We start from the raw sequence: 27,684 nt of genomic DNA, 5'->3' as shown, positions 1-27,684 counted from the left end.
TTGGTAATTCTTTAAAATATAACTTCAAAAGTTTGATCGCAAGTTTTTTCGGAGTTTCCTGCTGAGATATAAAAAAAAATGCTCCAGAAAATACAACATAAACTACTCCTTAGATTATTTCGAAAATTCTTTCGATTTTCATTACGATATTTTTTTCTGAAATTCCTCCAGAGATTCTTAAATAAATTTTTCACAGATTGTGTAGAAAATTTCTCAAAATAATTCTATTTTTATTTCGTCAGGGTTTTTTTTTTTTATTAAAAATTCATCCAGGCATTTCTAAAGTATTACTCCAATGATGTAATTGTCGAAAACTGCAATTTTATATTTATATGGATTTTTATATTGTTGTTTTTGGAAGATTAACTTGTTCGCAAAAATAAACAAATAATTTCATCAGTTGCCATACAATCACCAATAATAGCATTTCAAAAATATTTTTATTTTTTTCATAATAATGATTTTCAAATAATACAATCATTGTTCTGCTAGTATTATTTTTTCATAATTGTTTTTGACTGATTTTGTGTAATTAATAATCCTGTTCAAATCCCGAAAACTGTTTATCTCTTGTATCATCCAAGAAGACAGTTGATGATTGGCATGAAGACGTAAGACACGATTAAGGATGGATGGATGGAATTTTTGTTCCATTCCACAGCCACAGTGACCTTGAGGATCTGCAAAAAAAATATCCTTAGTAATGTGAACTTAAGCTTTATTATGATATTTTACCTGATGTCAAAGGTTTACTTCCCAATCTTCTTCGGGTCGTTCATTTGTTCACTGATATTTCCAGATTTCCTACGTAGATAAAAAACATAAATATTTAAATGTATCTTTCAATCGAAGATTTAATAGGGGTACTCACCAAACAGATTAAATTGCTGCGTAAGCCATGATTTTCTGCTTATTTGAAATGTTTCATGATTTTGCGAATGAAATAATCAAAGATTGCCTTGGTGATCACGACGTTTAATCAGTTTAATCAGTTTACGCTGTTTAGTGAATCCCCCTAATATATTGTGAAATACTCACTCGCATCCCTTCCATATGCTTTCATTGAGATCTTCATCGCAGGAACTCGCTCGGACAAAAAGATCTGAAAGAAAAAATTAACAAAATTTTAGTTTGGATTACATATTGTCGAAATCAGAGCTCAACCTTGCAAGTACAATAAAAATGAACAAAAGAATCGTTCATTTCTACATTTCCAGCATAGTTTTATGGAATGTTCCTCTCAAATAATGATTTTGACCAAAGTCTGTAGGAGAAACAATCTTGTTAAGAGTATGAATAGTATGAAGATAATAAAACTCACCTGAAAGAACTCCATTGTCCAAACAATTTCGATTTTTTCCAAATATAAATGGGTTGCTGCTGCTGCTGTAGTATTTCAAGGATTTTTTTAAGTGTAATATATGATCTTTTTTCACATAACACACCAACCTTTTATTAAATTTATGTGACCGACAGGCTGTTGATGTTATTTTTTTTACCGTAGTACATCGTTCGAAACAGTTTCAGGCAATACCATTATGAACAAGTCTTGATTACACCACATTATTTTTTGCACGAGTCGTTTTTCTGCTATTACTCGGTCAATTTTGAACCAATTTACATGCAAATTTGTACACAGGTAGACACGGTGAGTACTACCAGTGTACAAAAAATCAAGTAGATGGGTTTAAAATTGTTCGAGTTATAGCGAAAAAAAGACCCGTGCAAAAGAATCTGGTGTATAAAATATTTGAATAAAATATTTCTCAACGAATTGGGGAACGTTAATAAATTACGTAACGCTTTAAGAGGGGAGGGAGCTTCAGTGACGACTCATACAAAATTTTCGGAGGTCTCATACAAAAAGTGTGACATAGGTTTCTTCATTTTCACCGAAATTGGCACCGTAGAGCGCTCAGCGAACTTGTTTTTCAATTAGCAATCGTGCTGTTTAATTATTGAGAATTTGAAAATGTTATGTTGCCGAAATTCGGCTAAAAATACATTTTTTTTCCTTATGAATATTTGCCGTTTGCCGAGCTCATGTTAGTTTGAAGTGAATATTTCCATCCCTGGTTGTCATTTGAAATCCAAATTCAATTCGGAAATTCACCGGTTGTCAGCAGCATTCAAAAATGAATTCAGAAAATTTATAATTAACGCCAAAAAAATATATAAAATTCATGCAGAAAACTTATTTTTATCATTTGAAGTTGTAAATAAAATTGTAAGAATTACCGGTGAACATCAATTTTTAAAATTGGGTCAGAGAAATTGTAATAGTCTCTAAATATACTTAATAAAATTCGGAAAATCGTTGATGTCCAACAGTTTAGTCAGAGTGTGAAGCAATTTCCGGTCTTACTGGTAGGGAACATGTCTTACCCTTAATACATTATGTTGGGCAGATAAATGTAATGGTAATCTAATTTAACTTCAAATTCAATCTTATCTTACGATACCAATTCTTAAAAAAGTCAAATTATCAAAACATTTCCTAATTAACCGTAGTGTGGCCAGCAAAAAAACACTCGTAGAATGCAGGCAGGGTACCCGGCTATCCACGAAAAGGAAATGATCATTCTCCGTCAATTTTTTTGGCTTATTCAACTCACAAACTCATTATCTATCGATATAATATTTGGTTAGACCGATACGATCCGGATTTCCAGGCTTATGTTTTTATTCAAAACAATGCTCGGAATTTTCGGTAAATTAGTGGCAATATCGGTATCAATCATCCTAAAATGGCTTCAGCATATAGTATCTGACGAGTCTTGAATCATAAAACGTGTTGACTTAGTAGCTGCGATTTCGGATCAGGCTTCCCATGAGGCCATGGCTGGAATTGGCCACTAAACAATATCCTAGGCTCAACAATGTGGGATTCTATATGGTATAAGGACATGCTCCCGAAAATCCAAATATCCCAAAAACTACAGTCATCAGATCGGTGCAACCAAATATTTTCTAGATAGATAATGAGTTTCTGAGTTATATGAGCCAAAAATGTTTAAATCAGTGAAAATTTGACGGAGATATGATCATTTCAGTTTCGTGGGTACCCGGGTAACCTGCCGGCATTCCACGTAATAAAAAAAATCAGAAACCCCTCCCCCTGCCACTCTTCACTTGGAAATTCGGTCAACCCCAGTAATAGATATATATTCACGAGTTCCTAGATCTAGCAGAGTTTCATTTTCCTATTCCGAATAATCATAAAAATATCGAGATTTGAAATCGAAAAAGGTACCCGGGTACCCTGCTGGACACATAAGGGTTAAGCACTCAGAATTGGTCCAAGGCGTTCCATAAGAATCGTCCTCTTACGATACCAATTTTTGAAAAAGTCAAATTATTAAAACATTTCCTAATTGAGTACTCAGCATTGCTCCAAGATGTTCCATAAGAATCGTTATCTTACGATACCAATTCGTAACTAAAGTCAAATTATTAAAACATTTCCTTATTAAGCATTCAGAATTGCTCCGAGCAGTTCCATAAGAATCGTCATCTTACGATACAAATTCTTAAAAAAGTCAAATTATTAAAACATTTCTTAATTAAGTTCTCAGAATCTAACGATACCAATTCTTAAAAAAGTCAAATTTTTAAAACATTTCTTAATTAAGTACTCAGAATTCCTTCAAGATGTTCCATAAGAATCGTAATCTTACGATACCAATTCTTAACAAAAGTCAAATTATTATAACATTCCTTAATTAAACACTCAGAATTGCTCCAAGGAATTCCATAAGAATCGCCATCTTACGATACCAATTCTGAATAAAAATCAAATCATTAAAACATTTCTTAATTAAGTACTCAGAATTGCTTCAAGGAGTTCCATAAGAATTGTCATCTTACGATACCAATTCTTAAAAAATCAAATTAATAAAATATTTCTTAATTAAGGCGAAACTGGAAGCATTTTTTCATTTTTTCGGTTTTTGATTTTTTATTAAATAACGAAGCAATATTTTCAAAATCGGTTTTCGTGCACATGTAGAGTATGGATCAAGGTATCTTCTGATTTTTTTTGGGATGGAAAATGTTTTCCATTTGTGCAGAAACCATTTTTATGTGAAATTTTGTTCAAAAATGGTTTCTGCAAAAACGAAAAACATTTTCCACTACAAAAAAAAATCAGAAGATACCTTGATCCATACTCTACATGTGCACGAAAACCGATTTTGAAAATATTGCTTCGTTATTTAAAAAAAAATCAAAAACTAAAAAGTGAGGAAATGCTTCCAGTTTCGCCTTAAGCACTCAGAATTGCTCCAAGAAGTTCCATAAGAATCGTCATCTTACGATACCAATTCTTAACAAAAGTCAAATTATTGAAACATTTCCTTACTAAGCATTCAGAATTGCTCCGAGCAGTTCCATAAGAATCGTCATCTTACGATACCAATTCTTTAAAACATTTCCTAATTAAGTACTCTTAAAAAAGTCAAATTATTAAAACATTCCTCAATTATGTTCTCAGATTTGCTTCAAGATGTACCATAAGAATCGTCATCTTACGATACCAATTCTTAAAAAAAGTCAAATTAATAAAATATTTCTTAATTAAGCACTCAGAATTGCTCCAAGAAGTTCCATAAGAATCGTCATCTTACGATACCAATTCTTAACAAAAGTCGAATTAATAAAATATTTCTTAATTAAGTACTCAGAATTGCTCCAAGAAGTTCCATAACAATCGTTATCTGACGATACCAATTCTTAACAAAAGTCAAATTATTATAACATTCCTTAATTGAACACTCAGAATTGCTCCAAGGAATTCCATAAGAATCGTCATTTTACGATACCAATTTTTAATAAAAGTCAAATCATTAAAACATTTCTTAATTAAGTACTCAGAATTGCTCCAAGGAGTTCCATAAGAATTGTCATCTTACGATACCAATTCTGAAAAAAATCAAATTATTAAAACATTTCCTAATTAAGTACTCTTAAAAAAGTCAAATTATTAAAATATTCCTCAATTATGTTCTCAGAATTCCTTCAAGATGTTCCATAAGAATCGTCATCTTACGATACCAATTCTTAATAAAAGTCAAATCATTAAAACATTTCTTGATTAAGTACTCAGAATTGCTCCAAGGAGTTCAATAAGCATTGTCATCTTACGATACCAATTCATAAAAAAGTCAAATTATTAAAACATTTCCTAATTAAGTTCTCAGAATTCCTTCAAAATGTTCCATAAGAATCGTTATCTTATACCAATTCTGAACAAAAGTCAAATTATTGAAACATTTCTTAATTAAGCACTCAGAATTGCTCCAAGAAGTTCCATAAGAATCGTCATTTACGATACCAATTCATAATAAAAGTCAAATTTTTAAAACATTTCTTAATTAAGTACTCAGAATTCCTTCAAGATGTTCCATAAGAATCGTCATCTTACGATACTAATTCTTAACAAAAGTCAAATTATTAAAACATTTCCTAATTAAGAACTCAGAATTCCTGTTAGAAGCTCCATAAGAATCGTTATCTTACGATACCAATTCTTAACAAAAGTCGAACTATTGAAACATTTCTTAATTAAATACTCAGAATTGCTCCAAGGAGTTCCATAAGAATCGTCATCTTACGACACCAATTCTTTGAAAAGTCAAATTATCAAAACATTTCCTAATTAAGTACTCAGAATTCCTTTGAAATGATCCATAAGAATCGTTATCTTACGATACAAATTCTTAGAAAAGTCAAATTATTAAAACCTTTCCTTATTAAGCACTCAGAATTACTCCAAGGAGTTCCATAAGAATCGTCATCTTACGACACCAATTCTTTGAAAAGTCAAATTATCAAAACATTTCCTAATTAAGTACTCAGAATTCCTTTGAAATGATCCATAAGAATCGTTATCTTACGATACAAATTCTTAGAAAAGTCAAATTATTAAAACCTTTCCTTATTAAGCACTCAGAATTGCTCCAAGGTGTTCCATAAGAATCGTCATCTTACGATACCAATTCTTAAAAAAGTCAAATTATTAAAACATTTTCTAATTAAGTTTTCAGAATTCCTTCAAGATGTTCCATAAGAATCGTCATCTTACAATACCAATTCTTAACAAAAGTCAAATAATTAAAACATTTCCTAATTAATAACTCAGAATTCCTGCTAGAAGTTCCATAAGAATCGTTATCTTACGATACCAATTTTTAACAAAATTCGAACTATTAAAACATTTCTTAATTAAATACTCAGAATTGCTCCAAGGAGTTCCATAAGAACCGTCATCTTACGACACCAATTCTTAAAAAAGTCAAATTATTAAAACATTTCCTAATTAAGTACTCAGAATTCCTTTAAAATGTTCCATAAGAATCGTTATCTTACGATACAAATTCTTAGAAAAGTCAAATTATTAAAACATTTCTTAATTGAGTACTCAGCATTGCTCCAAGGAGTTCCATAAGAATCGTCATCTTACGATACCAATTCTTAAAAAAGTCAAATTATTAAAACATTTCCTAATTAAGCATTCAGAATTGCTCTAAGGAGTTCTATAAGAATCGGCATCTTACTATACCAATTCTTAATAAAAGTCAAATTAGTAAAACATTTCTTAATTAAACATTCAGAATTGCTCTACTGAGATCTTACGATAGCAATTCCTAACAAAATCCAAATTACATACAGGATTTTACACAAAAAACATGATTTACTTACTTTTTACTTGTTGGATTGTTATTTACTTCTTTGGTTTTGCGATGAATCAGTGCTTCTTCTCCAATGGCCGTGATGATGCAACATCCGCTTACAGTCCCACGCAAGTGCCATCCGGTCCTCCTCAATAGCAAAAGCCATCGTGACACGTATTGCTTCCCGGTTGACTTTTTCCAATGCCTGATTCTTGGCCATACATAGCAAAAGGATCAACCCTTGTTTTCAGCAAAATATGTTCCGGATTGAGAAACCAGCTATTAACAAATATTTACCTTGTAGGTAACATCATTATCACATCACACATCACTTTTCCCAATACTTTTCCGTTGTCACCAACCGTACCAACACCGGGTAGATTTCCTGCGCCACCGCCAGCTCCAACTATCGACCCACCCGTCGGAACTGCCAATTTCTCCCACTGGAGGGCGTGGGCGATCTTTTTAGCGATTTCCAACCAGCTGGACGATTAGTGCGGAACTCCGAGTTGTACATCCGCGTCTGCGGATTGGAGTCAGATTCAGTATCGATGGAAGAGCGCGCCCCACTTTTTCGAACACAACGGGAGTGGAGTGTACTTGGGAGGCACCGGCTATTACACTTTGGCAGTGGCCAGGTCCCTTTCTTGATCTTGCACTTGATTTAATTTCCCAACTACACCATTTCAATTTCAAATATTTTCCACCATCCATTTCACCCACATCATTACACTTGATCCGCTTCCCGGATCATCGCAACCCGGACCGGACCCGCACAACCGAATGCCAAATCACTAGCCAGAACATCTCGATATCGGTTAATCACATAATCACTCCCGCGACGACGAACGACGATTAAAATTAATGATTTTTCCCGATACCCATTTTTTCGCGTCGATTGTTTTGGATTTTTATGCAAACTGCTTCGGTTGCATAACTGTCAACAATCACAGAGAAAAATAAAACGAAATAAAAGAAGAAGCACATCAATGCTGCTTGCTTTTCGAGCTGCAGCATACCTAACAGTGCCTCACAGATGTCTCACGTCTCACATTTTTCCTGGTGGGCAGGTAGTCACTTGACAAGCCTGTTCGAAGAAAGTGAGAGTTTAGTTCGCGCTTGAATCGGGAAGAAAAATGTCGCAAAACTTTTTCAATTCCACGCGTAAGATCATTGGCGCTGGCGTAAACTACAAGTAAGTAGGAGTATCGTTTGTTGCCAGCGCGCTATAAGTGGCTTATCATCAGTTTTAATTGATTGATTTGTTTTTTTTTTGTCTTTTTCGTTTAACACTTTTTAGAGAAATCCTGAAGCTGACGAATGCTGCCAAACCGGACAATCCGGTGATATTCTTCAAGCCGATCTCATCGCTGATTTCGACCGACGAGGACACCATCAAGGTCATTTATAGTCTAGTGTATGAAGTTGTTGATTCATAATAAGCTGAAGATTCTGTTTATTAAGAATGCTCAATTATGTTATGAAGTGCAATCTTTCGAGTACTCGCATTTCAAAAGCCCAGTAAAATTTACCTTAGTCGATAATCCAAACTAACTGTGACAGTATATTCAATTTCTCAATTAATGGATGTATGTTTCTGTCAAATGTTTATATGTTTTGTTCAAATTAAAATTTAATGTTCAAATGTGTTTATCAAACTTTGAATTTTTGGCTATCTCAGTCGTACACTTTTCATGGAGATATTTTATTTTACCGAAGACTACTTTATCAAGAAGACATGCAACTCTGTTATTTTCCCATACTAACGGCAAGCGTCACTGACGACACCACCGCCTGGTGAGTTAAGGTGGTACCTTTGTATAAAAGTGTAAGAGTGTATTGGTGCGAGTATGAAAATTTACACACACTATCATGAATAGTGTCACCTTCATCCGTGGTGGCGCTGCTAGCAGTGACTCCCGATTTTCAGCAGTGCTGCAAGTCTTCTTGATAATGTGGTCTTCGATTTTACCCTACGTTTCGACTATTATGTGTTCCCATTTTCAAGGGAAAATGGTTTATTATCTTCGTATTTTACCTTGAAAATGTCACAACTAGTGGCCGAAACGTTGCACAAACGTGCGTTTGACCAACCTGGTCATCCGGTTAGAACCAGGGAGACTATTCCCCTACTTAACAACTAAGAGCCATTCTAACTAATATTTTTCTCGTCCATCAGGTCCCCAAGGTGTTCGGTGCCATCAACTACGAAGCCGAACTGGGCGTGGTCATCGGCAAGAAGTGCAGCAATGTCAGCCCGGATCAGGCCATGAGCTACGTGGCCGGATACTGTCTGGCGCTGGACATGACCGGTATGGACTTCATTGTGGACGCCCGGCCCAAGGGACTGCCCTGGTGTTTGGGAAAGGGATTCGACACGTCCACGCCGGTGAGCCGGTTGGTTGCACCGGAAGAGTTGGGCGATCCGAATGACGTGCGCGTGTGGTGCAAGGTGAATGAAGAGCTCAAACAGGACGACCGGACGAGTAATTTGATATTTACGGTAAGTTTTTTGGGTAGAAGGGCCATTTCAGTTAGATCATACCTTGAAGTTTGTATTTTATAATTTATACATTTGTTTCACCATATTCACTCACATTTCATAGAATATATGAAAAAAAAAAAATAAATCAATATCACTTAGATAAGCTACCTCAGAAATTACTACTGAGAGGAATGCGCGGTCTACCGTGAAAAAGTTTTCTACAGTTTGAAATTTTTCGCAGATCCCCGAACTGATTGCCTACACGTCCAAATACATGACCCTGGAGGAGAACGACTTGATTCTGACTGGGACGCCTGCCGGAGCAGGGCCCGTGCGCGATGGAGACGTCCTCGAGTGTGGCCTTGGTGATATTGTCCAAATGAAATTCAACGTCAAAGATGAGTGAGGTTCCACCTAATTTGTTACAACGACGACGACGGATGCCATATATTTGCTACAAAATGGGTATCGTGGTTAGACCACTACTGGGTTCTTGTTATGCATTTAGCCTATTTCACTGTTATGTTTGTCTCATGTATGATCAGATTTTTTTAAATAACACATAAGTTTTATATCACAATCAAAGTTTCTATCGGAAGGTACTACATATTCTGATTCGTATCCTACTAAAAAATGCTGCCATGAATTGAGAAAAGTTCCTATCAAGGTATCTAGAAAGTAGGTGCAATCCGCCATATTAGAAAAGTAAATGACAGCTGGTGAAATTGGTATGGTTGTACTACCTAGCCTTCTAGATACCTTGTGTTCCATCGGCTCAGGACTACGTCCACTTGCTGTCCTTGTCCTCGCCTTCCAGCAAGGTTTTGGTATCCGATTCGGATTCATCTGGCACTTTATCCCTTTTAGGGACGGGTTTTCTATTCGAGCTAGGCGATAGCACTTCTGTGCCATACGGCACAAAACAATGGCGCGAACCAATCGGTGGATAATACTGTCGATAGCTAAGGTATCCCACGGTCAACCCGATCAACGAACCCACCGTCACGTCTTGCCAATGATGATGGTAGTCACAGGTCCGACTGATCGATACCATCAGAGCGGCAAACAGTGGTCCTCCAGCTGCCAGCAAACGCCACGTTTGACCTCTACCACGTTCGGTAAAGACATGTAACTTGGCAAACAGGTACCACGACAGGAAACCCAGGGCAGCGAAAGAAACTAAAATCACAGAACTTGTAAGCCCACATTCAAACCATATTGTACCCACGATACTCACACGAGGAATGTCCACTGGGAAAGCTCTTGCGTCCATCCTTCACTGTCCAAGGATCACCGGTGCACACCATGTCCTCGTTCATCTGGCCATCCGGGAAGCACCGCTGGAAAAAGTCCGGTCGCGGCCGCCCCACAGCCACCTTGATCACATCGGTTAGGGCCCCGTTCAGGGTACAGGCCAACGAGAAGCCCAACCAGGCGCTCCGGAAGTCGTGGAAGTCCCGACTGCGGACGAAGTGCCCAATGATCACCAGTCCGACCAGGCCGAACACGGCCGGGTAGAGCAGCGTCAGCGGCACATAGCTGGGGCTGATGGGGTTTTTGTAGAGCCACATTTCCTCCGGATGGATCACCCGCACGAAGGCTTCCTTCCACTCGAAGTAGCTGTTGGGGAGGCAGAGGGAAGAAGTTATACTTGTGTGTGGTCGGAAAAACTTTTTAATAATACAACAGTTTGGGCCCATAACTTATGAAAACAACGATTCAATTGAGAACCGAAACAATTTTGAAAATATATTGAACAGTTTTTCGGCGTATTTCCTGGAAGATTTTCTCAAAAAATAATTCAACAAACTGACTTCCAACAGCAATTTCTGGAAAATCTTCTTGATCAATTTCTATAAAAACTATTAACAGTTGATCAGTAATTGTGAAAGATTCCACGCCAAGTGCTGTGAAATATTTACTGAATTCTGAGACACATTTCTTGTGAATCTTGTGAAATAACTTTCCATATATATTCCACACACTTAATTTGAAATGCCGGGATTTCAGCATTTTCTCAAACTTTCGCCGAGATCCGCACAGCCGAGCGCTCGGCAAACAACAACATAACCGAGATCTCAGCAACTTTGGCAGTTCATTACTGAGGTTCGGCAACTGTTTTGCTGAGAATCAGCTAACAGATGCAGTTTTAACTGAGATATCAGTTTTTGAGTTTGCTGAGTAGTCGGCTGTGCGCGGAAAGCCGAGCCCGCGAATATTTTTTAAGTGTGCAATATATATATATATATATATATATATATATATATATATATATATATATATATATATATATATATATATATATATATATATATATATTATATATATTCCAATAAGAATTTCCAGAGAAATTTTCTACGGAAGTTCTTTAGAAATGTATTAAATTCACGAACAAGCCCGAATACACTCCATTTTGTGATTTCCAAAAATAGAACCAGCTGAATAGTAGTTTCTTAAGCTTAAGCTTGCTTAAGATTGGTTTATTCCATTATTGTACAGCAAAATTGTTGGTTTATCCTGTCTAATGATTACTGAAATTTTTCTTACAAATCTTCTAGAAAATGTTTTTATTAAACTTCAGAAGAAACCTTTGGTTAGAGTTGTTGGAAAATTCTGGTAAAACCAATTGAACTAATAGTCGAAAATTTATAAAATAGATCGTTTGAGGTTTTCTGAAAACCCCTGAAACTCAGTTAAGTATGTTTTAAAACAATATTCAATGGAACAAAAAATCCAGAAAAGAAAAAAAAAATCTGTAAGATGTCTTGAATATATTTGATTAATCATTTAAGTAATTTCTTATTATTTTGTTGGTCTTAGTGAGATTCTTGATGTGTTTGTACTCACACATCATTAAAATTCTTACCCCTACATCGCCATAACGAAGAAGGTGTAGCAAATCCATCATCCCAACTTCCAAGTGCAGTTTTGGTCATGATGGATAACGCGCAGGTACATACTCAAGACAGCATCCACAAAAAGTTGGTCGGTTTCGCTTTTTCGTCTTTTTTTATTCGTTCTCCTATCCATCCACTTGCCGCGTGGCTAAAAATAGATTTCCGAGCTGCCGATGGAGCTGCCGTCACCAACACAATCACATTCCAGCTTTGTTAGTGGCAAAAGAGCAGTCGTTTAAAACAATCCGTTATTTTATATTAAAACTACCAAATCCCTGTTTATTCCAACAAACTGTCAAAAATTTCGACAAATGAAAATATTTGTATTATCAAACAATGGAACGGTTCAGCTTAAACTAGAAATAAATTTGTCGCTACCTATAGTAAGCTGAAAAATCGATTGATTTGAACTAGAATTTAATTGTGTTTACAATTTATATCTCTGCGTGCATGTTTGTGGTCCCCATTTTGTGAAAACAAATGAAATTTCTAACGTTATTTGGAATTATGTTAATTGGTTGTTTTTATCGATAAACTCTACGTAAGAACAAAAAAATATAACTTTGGAGTAAGTAAATTCTCAGTTTGAAAATCAACCATGCGTTTTATTGTTATAAAGAAGCGTCATTTTTCTGCGCGAAGAAAATAAAAAAAATCGAGGGAGCATTATTTTTATTTCAAAACATTAAAACCCCAACTGTAAAAAATTTAAAAAAAACGAATGGCTACAAACTTTAAAAAAATAACAATGTTCAATTGTCGTGGGGCTCCAATCTGGATGCTTGCCAAGGGCGCTATGGTACCACGCTACGGCTCTGAATTAATGTGTTAATTAACAAAACTTTATTTACACTAATAAAATGTACATTGCAAAGATGACACATTACTATACTGTCCCTCTTCGCATGTCAGTCCCATGTTGTTTTTCAAGCTGGTTTATGGATTCGAGTTAATCTTCGCAAAGTGCCCAACACACACTATACCCTGGCGCACAACCTAGAGGTCGAAGAGAAACTCGTCGAAATGCTAAAAATTCTCGAGAAACTCAATAGCACTTGGTATATTCAAATTAATTGACTGATAAATTATATGTGCACTAATAGATGTAAGAAGTGAGCAACATATTTGGTTATTTGCAAAATTTTGTTCTAGGATGTTACAAGGTGTCTACCCAAGGAACAATTCAAAGTCATAAATAAGCATGCATGTTGAATTATTGCTGATTGATAACATTCTCTGCTGAACAAAACCAAATGCTGCAATAAGCTGAAATGATGCTATTTACATTGTAAATATGCCAAAATACAACATTTAGCGCGAGAGGAGCGACACAAAGTTTGCCAAGCCGAAAAACCCAAAAAAGCCGAAGAAAGTCGAAAAAAAACGGTAAAACCCACAAAACTTTTAGCGACTTTTTTGGGCTTCTTTTCAGCTTTTTTTGAGGTTTTTTGGTTTACCAAAATTAGTGTCGCTCTACCTGATTTGGAACGTATGTTAACAAAGATTTAATTACAAGCTTAACAAACTCAGCAATTTTTGTTTGTTAGATTTGCTCTTACTATTTGATATAAACTGAAGAAGAACTTTTAAAAACGTTAAAACGTTAAAAAAAAACTGTTCCACAGTTTCCGATAGCTGATTTATGTGGTTTACATAAGTAGAACAAATGTTTTTGATTTTTGTGGATACGTTCAGTTATGTTTTAACAGTAAGCTATATAAACGGATTTATGATTAATTTGTTGGATTATCACTCTTCGATTGAACAACATATTAATGCACAAATGAGAATCACATATTATCCAAAACTGAAAAAGCACTTTTCTCCAGAATGACGAAAAAGCAAACAAAACCAGCGTGTCCAATTGCCATAATTGACTAAATAAACAATCGGACATTCTTATTTTCTTCGATTTGTAAATCGTTTTGAGAAAAAGTGCTTTTTTAGTTCTGGAACATTTGCCATTCTCAATTGAGCCTTGATGTGATGTGAAGTGATGATAATAGAGCAGTTTTCAGTATTTAATATGTATTGATGTTTGTTGTACACCAATGCTAAATATTTGAAACGTTTGCTAATATTAGGGTTCATTCGCATATTACGTAACGCTAAGAGGGGAGGGGGAGGTTACGGTTGAAAATTCCTCATAGGATACTGCAAGATGACGTCACGAAGCCGTGCACTGACAGTTCAGCGAGCTTGTTTACATGGACTTAGTCTCTGGCGGAGATCCGGCACAACTGTTTTTCGATACAATTTCAGTAAAACGGTAATTAGACGATTGGTTTTGTACTAGTAGAGTTTAATTTTAATATAATCGATATTTCCGTATCATAATGGTTTCGGGATGGAAAACGTAAATTTATTTTTCACCACTCGTTAAAAATTCTAACACCTTGTAAACAAGCTCGCTGAACTGTCAGACAAAGTGAGGTTAGATCAGGTGCTTGCAGTACCCTATACAAAAGTTGTTACGTGGGGGAGGGAGGGGGTCTAAATTTATGAAATTTTGTGTTACGTAATATGCGAATGAACTCTGAATGAACCCTTCGTAGCAATTTGAAAGTTGCAGTCATCTTCACAACTTTTTTTGGTAAATATTTCCAACCTTCCATAAATCTGAATATTAATATTAATCTTTCACAGCTTTGTGAAGATGTTTCACTCTCAGCGACCGATTTCCTAGTTGCAGGATGGCGTAGACGGCAAGGCATGCGACGGATGATTGGGAGATCACGAGTTCAAATCCCAAGTTGAGATTTTTTTTAGAAGAGCTGGTGTATGACAAATGTGCTTGGATGGGACAAAAAATCGTGATTGGACTAAAATTGCACCTCGCACGTCAATTTGTTTTTGTTTTCAGCAGGTTATCATAGCTGAATACAAGTGAATACGAGTGATTGTTCCTTGAGTACTATGTACCTGGAAAAACCTGGAAAACCGGCAATCCTCAGGGAATATTGAGAGTACTTAGGGAATATTGTGGATACTCTGGAAAATTTAATAAACATTGGGTCGTATGAATAAAAAGTAGCTAACTTTACTACTTATAGATCTACTCAGAAGTAGAGCATTCGATTTTGTAGTGTTACTGTATCTAGTAAATTGGCTACAAGATTTTTCCAGAAGTTCCGGCAGGTTTTCTTCCTGGAATTTCTTTGGAAATATCTCTTGGAATACCTTCCAGAATTTCCCATAAGATTCCCTTCGTATTTTTTCAAAAAAAAAAATGGGATTTTTTGAATTCTCCCCGAAGATTCTTTCGGATTCATACCAGCATTTTCCAAGATTCGCACATTTATATTTCGGATTTTACCTTGAGAATCTTCCAGGATTGCTAGATTACGATTGATTTCTTCGGGAATTCTTCCAGATTGATTAGTCTTGAAGCCGCGATTACTTCCAATGTTTTTATTCGGACTTCTTCAGGAGATTTTCCTGGGACTTCTCCCAGCGTTGCTATAGGAGTTATTCCTAAGATTTTAATCGAGATTTTAATTAGCCTTCCTCCAAGGGTTTTAGGAAGTTTTTTATTTTCACTAATTTTCTGCAGGAATTCCTTCCGAGGCATCTTCGCATCTTCCAAAGTTTCTCTTGTATTTTCTTCAAAAAATTTTCAATAGTTTTCTTCTAGAGTGTCTTCTTTGATTTCTACATGATTTCTTTTGAAGTGTCACCCGACATTTTACTTTTTCACCCGGGACTTTTCTCAGAAGATTCCGGTCTTGATCCTGAGATGTCTCTCTGAGTTTTTTTTTCTGAAATTACCCTGGACTTTTCCCTAAGATTTATTCCAGTGTCTTCTGGAATCTTCGCAGAAGCTACTGCTGGTATTTCTGATTAAATTCTTCCCGTGATTTATATCAGAGCTTTTTCTAGGCTTTTCCGTAGTTGTTTCCGGATTTCTTGCAGTGATCCACCTGAGATTGTTTACTGGTTTTCTCAGAATTATTCCCAGAGCTCTTCCCGGAATACCTACAAGAAATGACGAGATTTCATGTAACAAATTCCCGAGAAATATCCGAAGGAATCCTGGTGAAATTTTGGGAAAACTCCGTAGACTTATTGGAGAAACCTCGAGAGGAACTTCGAAAAAAATCCCGAGAGAAACTGTGGTATCTCCAAATAAAAAGTTCTGGGAGTAATCCCAGGAGGAAATGTTAGGATAATTTGAAGAGGAACTCTGAAAACCTCCAAGAGAAATCAAATTCTAGATCAAATTATTAGAATTTCTGAAAATTGACAACTTTGCAATTTCTAGAAACATTTACGATGCATTCGCTGGTTGATTTCTAACATTTTCTCTTAAGGACAGACTTGTTAGAATCCCAAAATGGCCGCCACAATGGCTGACTTTGGCACCTACTCACGATTTCGAGGGCACAAATCTCTTCGTAAACAAAACCAGTGCACCTGAGCTTTTAATGTTAAGCCAATTACAAGTGAGCAAGAACAGAATAATGAAATACATTGTTGTTTAAAGCTTGCTTTTTGAGATTTGTGCGTCTGAAGTTTCGATGCAATGTTGAAGCGGGATTTCAAGACGTTTGTCCTTAAACCCGTAGAGAAATTCGAGGATAAATTAACCGATAAGGTTTGAGGATAAAACTGTACAAAAAATTCTAACGCTTTATTAATGAAAGTTCCCATTATAGTTTTAGAAATATTGTCGTCGCGGTTGAAACCCGAAGTTTCCTCACACCCGACAATCGAATTTTCTCAAAATTCATACGTAAAACCTAAAGTCGGACGTAGTGCGCTGGACAGCGGATCTGGCCCTCTATCCAGCGCACTGTGTCTGACGTACGTCCGACACACGGTTCAGGAGAAACATCGATTTTCGCGTGTCAAAAATTCCGATTTTCAACTGCACGAACAATATGTAGTCTCTGAAAGAAAACGTAGTCTCTAAAAGAGGCGGAATTTATTTCCTGACGGAATGTAAACATTATTTTGAAGAAAATTCTGATTCCAAATCTACAAATAAGTATTATTCTACGACAAAAGCATTGGAGAAATTTTACGCTGATTTTGTGGAACAATTTCAAGTGAATTTCTCGAAAAACATGGTGGCGAACATTCCCAAGTTTATCACGAAAATTTCTTTGAAAAAACTTCAACTATTTTTTTCAAAAATTTCCGAAAGACTCACTTCCAAATCTACGATAAAAAAAACTGATCAATATTTCCATCACAAAATGGAGTGTATTCGGGCTTGTTCGTGAATTTAATACATTTCTAAAGAACTTCCGTAGAAAATTTCTCTGGAAATTCTTATTGGAATATATATATAATATATATATATATATATATATATATTATATATATATATTCCAATAAGAATTTCCAGAGAAATTTTCTACGGAAGTTCTTTAGAAATGTATTAAATTCACGAACAAGCCCGAATACACTCCATTTTGTGATGGAAATATTGATCAGTTTTTTTTATCGTAGATTTGGAAGTGAGTCTTTCGGAAATTTTTGAAAAAAATAGTTGAAGTTTTTTCAAAGAAATTTTCGTGATAAACTTGGGAATGTTCGCCACCATGTTTTTCGAGAAATTCACTTGAAATTGTTCCACAAAATCAGCGTAAAATGTCTCCAATGCTTTTGTCGTAGAATAATACTTATTTGTAGATTTGGAATCAGAATTTTCTTCAAAATAATGTTTACATTCCGTCAGGAAATAAATTCCGCCTCTTTTAGAGACTACGTTTTCTTTCAGAGACTACATATTGTTCGTGCAGTTGAAAATCGGAATTTTTGACACGCGAAAATCGATGTTTCTCCTGAACCGTGTGTCGGACGTACGTCGGACACAGTGCGCTGGATAGAGGGCCAGATCCGCTGTCCAGCGCACTACGTCCGACTTTAGGTTTTACGTATGAATTTTGAGAAAATTCGATTGTCGGGTGTGAGGAAACTTCGGGTTTCAACCGCGACGACAATATTTCTAAAACTATAATGGGAACTTTCATTAATAAAGCGTTAGAATTTTTTGTACAGTTTTATCCTCAAACCTTATCGGTTAATTTATCCTCGAATTTCTCTACGGGTTTAAGGACAAACGTCTTGAAATCCCGCTTCAACATTGCATCGAAACTTCAGACGCACAAATCTCAAAAAGCAAGCTTTAAACAACAATGTATTTCATTATTCTGTTCTTGCTCACTTGTAATTGGCTTAACATTAAAAGCTCAGGTGCACTGGTTTTGTTTACGAAGAGATTTGTGCCCTCGAAATCGTGAGTAGGTGCCAAAGTCAGCCATTGTGGCGGCCATTTTGGGATTCTAACAAGTCTGTCCTTAAGAGAAAATGTTAGAAATCAACCAGCGAATGCATCGTAAATGTTTCTAGGAATTGCAAAGTTGTCAATTTTCAGAAATTCTAATAATTTGATCTAGAATTTGATTTCTCTTGGAGGTTTTCAGAGTTCCTCTTCAAATTATCCTAACATTTCCTCCTGGGATTACTCCCAGAACTTTTTATTTGGAGATACCACAGTTTCTCTCGGGATTTTTTTCGAAGTTCCTCTCGAGGTTTCTCCAATAAGTCTACGGAGTTTTCCCAAAATTTCACCAGGATTCCTTCGGATATTTCTCGGGAATTTGTTACATGAAATCTCGTCATTTCTTGTAGGTATTCCGGGAAGAGCTCTGGGAATAATTCTGAGAAAACCAGTAAACAATCTCAGGTGGATCACTGCAAGAAATCCGGAAACAACTACGGAAAAGCCTAGAAAAAGCTCTGATATAAATCACGGGAAGAATTTAATCAGAAATACCAGCAGTAGCTTCTGCGAAGATTCCAGAAGACACTGGAATAAATCTTAGGGAAAAGTCCAGGGTAATTTCAGAAAAAAAAACTCAGAGAGACATCTCAGGATCAAGACCGGAATCTTCTGAGAAAAGTCCCGGGTGAAAAAGTAAAATGTCGGGTGACACTTCAAAAGAAATCATGTAGAAATCAAAGAAGACACTCTAGAAGAAAACTATTGAAAATTTTTTGAAGAAAATACAAGAGAAACTTTGGAAGATGCGAAGATGCCTCGGAAGGAATTCCTGCAGAAAATTAGTGAAAATAAAAAACTTCCTAAAACCCTTGGAGGAAGGCTAATTAAAATCTCGATTAAAATCTTAGGAATAACTCCTATAGCAACGCTGGGAGAAGTCCCAGGAAAATCTCCTGAAGAAGTCCGAATAAAAACATTGGAAGTAATCGCGGCTTCAAGACTAATCAATCTGGAAGAATTCCCGAAGAAATCAATCGTAATCTAGCAATCCTGGAAGATTCTCAAGGTAAAATCCGAAATATAAATGTGCGAATCTTGGAAAATGCTGGTATGAATCCGAAAGAATCTTCGGGGAGAATTCAAAAAATCCCATTTTTTTTTTTGAAAAAATACGAAGGGAATCTTATGGGAAATTCTGGAAGGTATTCCAAGAGATATTTCCAAAGAAATTCCAGGAAGAAAACCTGCCGGAACTTCTGGAAAAATCTTGTAGCCAATTTACTAGATACAGTAACACTACAAAATCGAATGCTCTACTTCTGAGTAGATCTATAAGTAGTAAAGTTAGCTACTTTTTATTCATACGACCCAATGTTTATTAAATTTTCCAGAGTATCCACAATATTCCCTAAGTACTCTCAATATTCCCTGAGGATTGCCGGTTTTCCAGGTTTTTCCAGGTACATAGTACTCAAGGAACAATCACTCGTATTCACTTGTATTCAGCTATGATAACCTGCTGAAAACAAAAACAAATTGACGTGCGAGGTGCAATTTTAGTCCAATCACGATTTTTTGTCCCATCCAAGCACATTTGTCATACACCAGCTCTTCTAAAAAAAATCTCAACTTGGGATTTGAACTCGTGATCTCCCAATCATCCGTCGCATGCCTTGCCGTCTACGCCATCCTGCAACTAGGAAATCGGTCGCTGAGAGTGAAACATCTTCACAAAGCTGTGAAAGATTAATATTAATATTCAGATTTATGGAAGGTTGGAAATATTTACCAAAAAAAGTTGTGAAGATGACTGCAACTTTCAAATTGCTACGAAGGGTTCATTCAGAGTTCATTCGCATATTACGTAACACAAAATTTCATAAATTTAGACCCCCTCCCTCCCCCACGTAACAACTTTTGTATAGGGTACTACAAGCACCTGATCTAACCTCACTTTGTCTGACAGTTCAGCGAGCTTGTTTACAAGGTGTTAGAATTTTTAACGAGTGGTGAAAAATAAATTTACGTTTTCCATCCCGAAACCATTATGATACGGAAATATCGATTATATTAAAATTAAACTCTACTAGTACAAAACCAATCGTCTAATTACCGTTTTACTGAAATTGTATCGAAAAACAGTTGTGCCGGATCTTCGCCAGAGACTAAGTCCATGTAAACAAGCTCGCTGAACTGTCAGTGCACGGCTTCGTGACGTCATCTTGCAGTATCCTATGAGGAATTTTCAACCGTAACCTCCCCCTCCCCTCTTAGCGTTACGTAATATGCGAATGAACCCTAATATTAGCAAACGTTTCAAATATTTAGCATTGGTGTACAACAAACATCAATACATATTAAATACTGAAAACTGCTCTATTATCATCACTTCACATCACATCAAGGCTCAATTGAGAATGGCAAATGTTCCAGAACTAAAAAAGCACTTTTTCTCAAAACGATTTACAAATCGAAGAAAATAAGAATGTCCGATTGTTTATTTAGTCAATTATGGCAATTGGACACGCTGGTTTTGTTTGCTTTTTCGTCATTCTGGAGAAAAGTGCTTTTTCAGTTTTGGATAATATGTGATTCTCATTTGTGCATTAATATGTTGTTCAATCGAAGAGTGATAATCCAACAAATCAATCATAAATCCGTTTATATAGCTTACTGTTAAAACATAACTGAACGTATCCACAAAAATCAAAAACATTTGTTCTACTTATGTAAACCACATAAATCAGCTATCGGAAACTGTGGAACAGTTTTTTTTAACGTTTTAACGTTTTTAAAAGTTCTTCTTCAGTTTATATCAAATAGTAAGAGCAAATCTAACAAACAAAAATTGCTGAGTTTGTTAAGCTTGTAATTAAATCTTTGTTAACATACGTTCCAAATCAGGTAGAGCGACACTAATTTTGGCAAACCAAAAAACCTCAAAAAAAGCTGAAAAGAAGCCCAAAAAAGTCGCTAAAAGTTTTGTGGGTTTTACCGTTTTTTTTTCGACTTTCTTCGGCTTTTTTGGGTTTTTCGGCTTGGCAAACTTTGTGTCGCTCCTCTCGCGCTAAATGTTGTATTTTGGCATATTTACAATGTAAATAGCATCATTTCAGCTTATTGCAGCATTTGGTTTTGTTCAGCAGAGAATGTTATCAATCAGCAATAATTCAACATGCATGCTTATTTATGACTTTGAATTGTTCCTTGGGTAGACACCTTGTAACATCCTAGAACAAAATTTTGCAAATAACCAAATATGTTGCTCACTTCTTACATCTATTAGTGCACATATAATTTATCAGTCAATTAATTTGAATATACCAAGTGCTATTGAGTTTCTCGAGAATTTTTAGCATTTCGACGAGTTTCTCTTCGACCTCTAGGTTGTGCGCCAGGGTATAGTGTGTGTTGGGCACTTTGCGAAGATTAACTCGAATCCATAAACCAGCTTGAAAAACAACATGGGACTGACATGCGAAGAGGGACAGTATAGTAATGTGTCATCTTTGCATTGTACATTTTATTAGTGTAAATAAAGTTTTGTTAATTAACACATTAATTCAGAGCCGTAGCGTGGTACCATAGCGCCCTTGGCAAGCATCCAGATTGGAGCCCCACGACAATTGAACATTGTTATTTTTTTAAAGTTTGTAGCCATTCGTTTTTTTTAAATTTTTTACAGTTGGGGTTTTAATGTTTTGAAATAAAAATAATGCTCCCTCGATTTTTTTTATTTTCTTCGCGCAGAAAAATGACGCTTCTTTATAACAATAAAACGCATGGTTGATTTTCAAACTGAGAATTTACTTACTCCAAAGTTATATTTTTTTGTTCTTACGTAGAGTTTATCGATAAAAACAACCAATTAACATAATTCCAAATAACGTTAGAAATTTCATTTGTTTTCACAAAATGGGGACCACAAACATGCACGCAGAGATATAAATTGTAAACACAATTAAATTCTAGTTCAAATCAATCGATTTTTCAGCTTACTATACCGTTTACCCTCGTTGGTTTGACCGCATGTAATCTGAACACTTTTTAGTTTGACCCCCTCTAATCTGCACATCAATCAAACTAAAAATGGTTCAAACGTCATTCTGCTAATGGAACGGTGTGAAACGGAATGCAGAACCAAAACAAAACATCAAATCAGGTTGCCAGTAGTGTATTTTTCGATGTTAACAGAGTTGCTAGACGTTCAAATAAAAAATGAACCCCGTTGGTTTGCATGAGGTGTCGTTCAAACCAACGGGGGTAGACGGTAGCGACAAATTTATTTCTAGTTTAAGCTGAACCGTTCCATTGTTTGATAATACAAATATTTTCATTTGTCGAAATTTTTGACAGTTTGTTGGAATAAACAGGGATTTGGTAGTTTTAATATAAAATAACGGATTGTTTTAAACGACTGCTCTTTTGCCACTAACAAAGCTGGAATGTGATTGTGTTGGTGACGGCAGCTCCATCGGCAGCTCGGAAATCTATTTTTAGCCACGCGGCAAGTGGATGGATAGGAGAACGAATAAAAAAAGACGAAAAAGCGAAACCGACCAACTTTTTGTGGATGCTGTCTTGAGTATGTACCTGCGCGTTATCCATCATGACCAAAACTGCACTTGGAAGTTGGGATGATGGATTTGCTACACCTTCTTCGTTATGGCGATGTAGGGGTAAGAATTTTAATGATGTGTGAGTACAAACACATCAAGAATCTCACTAAGACCAACAAAATAATAAGAAATTACTTAAATGATTAATCAAATATATTCAAGACATCTTACAGATTTTTTTTTTCTTTTCTGGATTTTTTGTTCCATTGAATATTGTTTTAAAACATACTTAACTGAGTTTCAGGGGTTTTCAGAAAACCTCAAACGATCTATTTTATAAATTTTCGACTATTAGTTCAATTGGTTTTACCAGAATTTTCCAACAACTCTAACCAAAGGTTTCTTCTGAAGTTTAATAAAAACATTTTCTAGAAGATTTGTAAGAAAAATTTCAGTAATCATTAGACAGGATAAACCAACAATTTTGCTGTACAATAATGGAATAAACCAATCTTAAGCAAGCTTAAGCTTAAGAAACTACTATTCAGCTGGTTCTATTTTTGGAAAATACCAGGATGTATTCCCAAAGAAATTTATATATGAGTTTCTGTTAGAATCTCTGGAAGAATTCCAGCTGGAATTACTGAATTTAATTATGCAGGAATTTCTGAAGGAGACATTTCAGCAAGAATTTCCAATTGAATTCGTGTAATGGCTCTTACAGTAATTTATGTAGTAGTTCGTGAAAAAATGCCTGTAAGAATATATGGAGAACCTCCTGGAAGAATTTTTAAAAGAATGCTTGAAAAAAAATGAAGAAATCCCTGCGAAAGTTTCATGAAGAATCAATCGAAGCTTCTCCAAGCTCAAATATCGTCGTTTTCTTCTTTCTAAAGGAATCTATAGAACACTTTCTGAAAGAATCTTTGGTCAAATTACCAAAGAAATCTATAGACTATTTTATAAAAAAATATCTGGAAGAATTTCTGAAGGAATGGTTAGAGGCATTTCTGAAGGAATCCCAGCAAGGTTCCAAAAGGAATCTCTGCAGAATTTCCTATAGGAATCCACGGAGGAGTTACTGAAGGGTTTCAAAGTTATCGTTATGGATATTTTTGCAGGAATCTGCTGTAGGAACATTTCTGAAGGAACTCGTGGAAAGTTTCTAAAGAAATTTATTGAAGATTTACCAGAAGAAACCCAGGAACAAAATGACAAATAGAAGTATTGAGAGATAGAAGCATGAAGAATTGTTAAGGAAATGTGTGGAGGAATTTCTGATGCTACACTTGAAGAAAATTTACAAATTTATCACTGAGAGATTTATTCAAAAAATATTTGCTGAAACTCTTCGACATAACTATATGAAAAATTATATAACAAAACCCTCAGAGAAATATCAGGAGGAATCTTTTGACTAATTTTTGAATAACTTCCTGAATTTCTAAAATAAATACTTCAATGAATGCGAAGAAAATCCTCGGGAGCAATCTCAAAACATTCCCCAGTGAGAGTGCTTAGGAATTTGTAGAAAGAAACTAGAATTTTGAAAATAATTTCTCAAAATAAAATAGTAGATCAACTCCCTGGTAGAATTTGACAAATGCTCGAAATAAACTAGAGAAATCTGAATTTTTGAAAATACTGAAAAATTAAAAAAAAACGTATTATCAATCTCTCATACTGAAAATAGTGAAATCTTGATAAACTTCAAGAAAACATTAGCATCATTCGGTTGAACACGAATTCTAACTCATCTGGTAAAGTGTGCTTTATAAAACATAATAATTAGACCGATACGTAATTTGTGGACGGCGCCTCTGAGGTTAGCTCTCTTGGCGGGGGCCAACCTGGCCAACCCCACGCTACGGCTCTGTGTGTTATTCGCTACACCTGGGAGTTTAAATAGACAGTGATGTTTCCCGGCCACCCCGAACTCCAGGTCGTAACACTATATATGATATCCCGGATAAAAAACTACCATTCATTACATAGTAAATATTATTAACATATGACTGGTTTTATTGTTCACAATAAAACACATAGTAGATATATTGTTACTTTTTACAATAGAAATCAAGCCCATATAGTTCCTACAATAAGCGAACATTAGCTTTATTAGTGACTAATTGATTCGATTGTTTTTTAATAGTAACTGGAGCTCGATTTGAATAGTTCGTATGTGCTTTCATCGATATAAAATTCGATCAGTTGATTTTAGTAATAGTAGAAATATGGATGATATTTCGGTTGTTTTTAATGATAAAACGAAAAGCCTGTTTTGTAAGGAATCGGTTGTATGTATTGATTTTGTTAAATTTCAACAGTTTCCGCTATAAGAAGCGGATCCAACTGATCAAATATTATATCGACAAAAGCACATACGACCTATTCAAATCGAGTTCCAGAGTTCTATAATAATTTAAAGTTACTATCAGTAAAAATTAATTTAAGTTGTTTTTATATAGTTGCAAAAGTGCCTGCAAAGTTCTCATGGACTTTTTATTAAAAAAGAGTTTATTTCTCAATTACACTTAAAAACAATTCGTAACAAATAAATAACAATAAACATTATTGTTGCTTGGATCATGTTTGTATAATCAAATACAAAATCACTTGACATATTTTTTATAGTTTTCGTTTTAAATTTGAGTACAGTAGATGTTTCGGACTTCGGTTATCGAATGTTATTCGCTAAAACTTCAACGACTGACAGACGTCAAGCCGTGTTGGCAGAGGAAGCTCTCAATGAATAACTGAGGAAGTAGTTATAGCAAACTAGCTGAAAAGCAGGTTTTAGCCAAGCGAGGACGTTACGACAAGAAAAAGATGAACAATGATTTTGGGGTCAATTGAACAGATGTTAAAATAAACATGCAATAATATTTGTTGTTATATAAACAGATTTCGCCTTTGAAAAACCAAAGAATTCATATTTCTCGGTAACATTTTTCTTCAGCATTTAAAGATACTAATGGCCACATGAACTGTGAACGATTTATGGTATGGGTCATACGACCTGAGATCTGACTTGTGATATTTGGCAGTTATTTGAAAAGATTGATGATAGATCTTATCAACAGCTGCCAAGCAACACATACCAGACAGACATCAGAGTGTTTGACTCTTATCATAAAATGTGCATATCATTCTGGCGGCCATTAGTGCTCGTAAATGCTGGATATAAATGTCAGTGGGAGATATAAATTCTATGGATTTTCTAAAGCGAAAACTGCTTACAAATAACAACAAATATTATTGTATTTTTATTGTCACAACGATTTATTTGACGCCATTCAATTAATTGTATTTGTACTGTAAGAACAATTAAAAAACATTAAGATATATTGTTTTCTTTTGAAAATTGCCCTAAAAATGTCTCATAAAAACACAATACATTCTATTGTTTTTCGCGAAAAAGTGTATGAAAATTTTCTCAAAATTTTATGGTTAAGATACATAACGACCACCATTTTTTATTGTAAAAGTGCCATTTACCATTCGCCGAATGGTATAGAACAATAGGAGTGTTGGTGAGTGTGCTGTGCAAATTACAATATGTTTAATGGTGAATATTTTTCGAAAAAATGGTGTTGTAACAATAAAATTTATCGTATTTTTATGATATTTTTTATCAGGGATGGAACGAGCTCACCAAATTTCAACCACTTTTGTACAGCAACGATTGGTGACGCATTGGCATGAACATACGTTTTCCAGTCTCTATTGCAAACATGACGATTGAACCCTACAAACAGAACTGATTCCTGCCCATTCAATGCATTCGTGTAATGACGACACTCTAATGTAAAAAATCCAAACAAAAATGCCTTATCTGTATTTAAGCGGCGAGCATCATAGCAAGAATTGCTGAGAATTTCATCGAGCTACCTACAAACTTCTCAGATTTCTAATCATATGTAATCTTTATTGTTCAAACAATTGTAAGTAATGAAAACAAGCTCGCGATACCGCATCTATAGCAGTGCCCCGTTGCATTACCATAGTTTAGCGCACTTAAACCTGCCTTCTCTTCGTTCGCTCTCACGCCAGGCATGACAAATCAAATATTAGCTTTTTTGTGGCAAATACTTGCGATCGTTCGTATAGTTTCACCTCTTATTCGCAGGGTACAAAAGAGGTGATTTTGGGTTCTTATGTGCGCCATCAAACGGCAGAAGCCAAATGGCTCCATCAAGTTCGATCTCAAAGTCAAAACACTCGACACAAAAAAAAAAGTGTGCACAGGTAGATCGGTATAAGATGAACCCGTTGTTGAACCTAATAAATAAGTTGAATCTTTTATGATACCTTTACGCACGCTTTTACTTACAAATAGAACGCGAAGAGCATCAGGCGTATCACGATCTCCTGAAACAGGTTGATATTTGGTGAAGTGACCCCGCTGCCAGCGCTGATGCTGGTGCTCCTGCTGCTGCTAGGCGTAGCTGGGGCTGTGACGACAGATCCATTTTTGTTCATCCTTCTGCGCGTGGATCACTGTAGTCGAACGACATTCACTAAAATTGCGAAACACTACTGTTGTATAAACACACTTCTATTTTATTACGCTTCAAGGTGGAATAGATGTTGCAATCAATCCTACTCGCAATATTTGGGACTTTTTTGCAATGATATTGTTCACCTTTCCACTATGCTCTCCCGTGTTGATATCCGGTTCCAAGCTAGGAGCTTACAAATTAAACAATGCTCTTCTAACGCCACAAGCCCAGCGTGGTCTTCTACCTCGAGCGAGGAACGTAAATCGAATGAACGACACCTGTACAGCCGCTATTCGATGGGACAGCGGACGTGGTTGTTGCCTCTAGCTCTACCTATA

General features: G+C 35.6%; 2 protein-coding genes and 1 long non-coding RNA gene across 4 annotated transcripts; 1 reads left to right on the top strand and 2 right to left on the bottom strand.

The window, feature by feature from the left end:
• Nucleotides 1–455: 455 nt before the first annotated feature.
• Nucleotides 456–7,738, bottom strand: LOC115265306 (uncharacterized). The gene is made up of 3 exons (XR_009995627.1): nucleotides 6,700–7,738; nucleotides 736–804; nucleotides 456–680 (listed from the first exon to the last, which is right to left on the bottom strand). It is a non-coding gene; the product is annotated as an uncharacterized LOC115265306 (long non-coding RNA).
• LOC134284108 (acylpyruvase FAHD1, mitochondrial-like) lies at nucleotides 7,738–9,741 on the top strand. Its single transcript, XM_062842412.1, has 4 exons — nucleotides 7,738–7,866; nucleotides 7,972–8,071; nucleotides 8,851–9,174; nucleotides 9,398–9,741. Exons 1-4 carry the CDS (start codon nucleotides 7,808–7,810, stop codon nucleotides 9,560–9,562), a joined length of 648 nt encoding a protein of 215 aa, XP_062698396.1. The 5' UTR covers nucleotides 7,738–7,807; the 3' UTR covers nucleotides 9,563–9,741.
• Nucleotides 9,560–27,684, bottom strand: LOC134284107 (phospholipid phosphatase 5-like). Of its 2 annotated transcripts, XM_062842410.1 has the most exons (4): nucleotides 27,490–27,684; nucleotides 27,178–27,364; nucleotides 10,394–10,776; nucleotides 9,560–10,335 (listed from the first exon to the last, which is right to left on the bottom strand). In XM_062842410.1, exons 2-4 carry the CDS (start codon nucleotides 27,324–27,326, stop codon nucleotides 9,938–9,940), a joined length of 930 nt encoding a protein of 309 aa, XP_062698394.1. In that variant the 5' UTR covers nucleotides 27,327–27,364; nucleotides 27,490–27,684; the 3' UTR covers nucleotides 9,560–9,937. The 2 variants fall into 2 exon arrangements, with proteins under 2 accessions (XP_062698394.1, XP_062698395.1); XM_062842411.1 differs by having other exon boundaries at nucleotides 27,178–27,684.

The sequence above is a fragment of the Aedes albopictus genome, chromosome 3, assembly GCF_035046485.1.
Source record: "Aedes albopictus strain Foshan chromosome 3, AalbF5, whole genome shotgun sequence".
In the NCBI taxonomy this organism is placed as follows: domain Eukaryota; kingdom Metazoa; phylum Arthropoda; class Insecta; order Diptera; family Culicidae; genus Aedes; species Aedes albopictus.
This window is presented reverse-complemented; position numbering and strand designations above follow the sequence as displayed.

What these genes read in the sequence shown, in the direction of transcription:
- LOC134284108 (XM_062842412.1), top strand. Translation starts at nt 7,808, where the DNA reads ATGTCGCAAAACTTTTTCAATTCCACGCGTAAGATCATTGGCGCTGGC. An exon ending in CCGACGAGGACACCATCAAG is followed by an intron (nt 8,072 to 8,850) that starts GTCATTTATAGT and finishes CTCGTCCATCAG; the next exon opens with GTCCCCAAGGTGTTCGGTGC. An exon ending in CGAGTAATTTGATATTTACG is followed by an intron (nt 9,175 to 9,397) that starts GTAAGTTTTTTG and finishes AATTTTTCGCAG; the next exon opens with ATCCCCGAACTGATTGCCTA.
- LOC134284107 (XM_062842411.1), bottom strand. Translation starts at nt 27,326, where the DNA reads ATGAACAAAAATGGATCTGTCGTCACAGCCCCAGCTACGCCTAGCAGC. An exon ending in ATGCTCTTCGCGTTCTATTT is followed by an intron (nt 10,777 to 27,177) that starts GTAAGTAAAAGC and finishes CCTCCCCAACAG; the next exon opens with CTACTTCGAGTGGAAGGAAG. An exon ending in TCCCAGTGGACATTCCTCGT is followed by an intron (nt 10,336 to 10,393) that starts GTGAGTATCGTG and finishes CTGTGATTTTAG; the next exon opens with TTTCTTTCGCTGCCCTGGGT.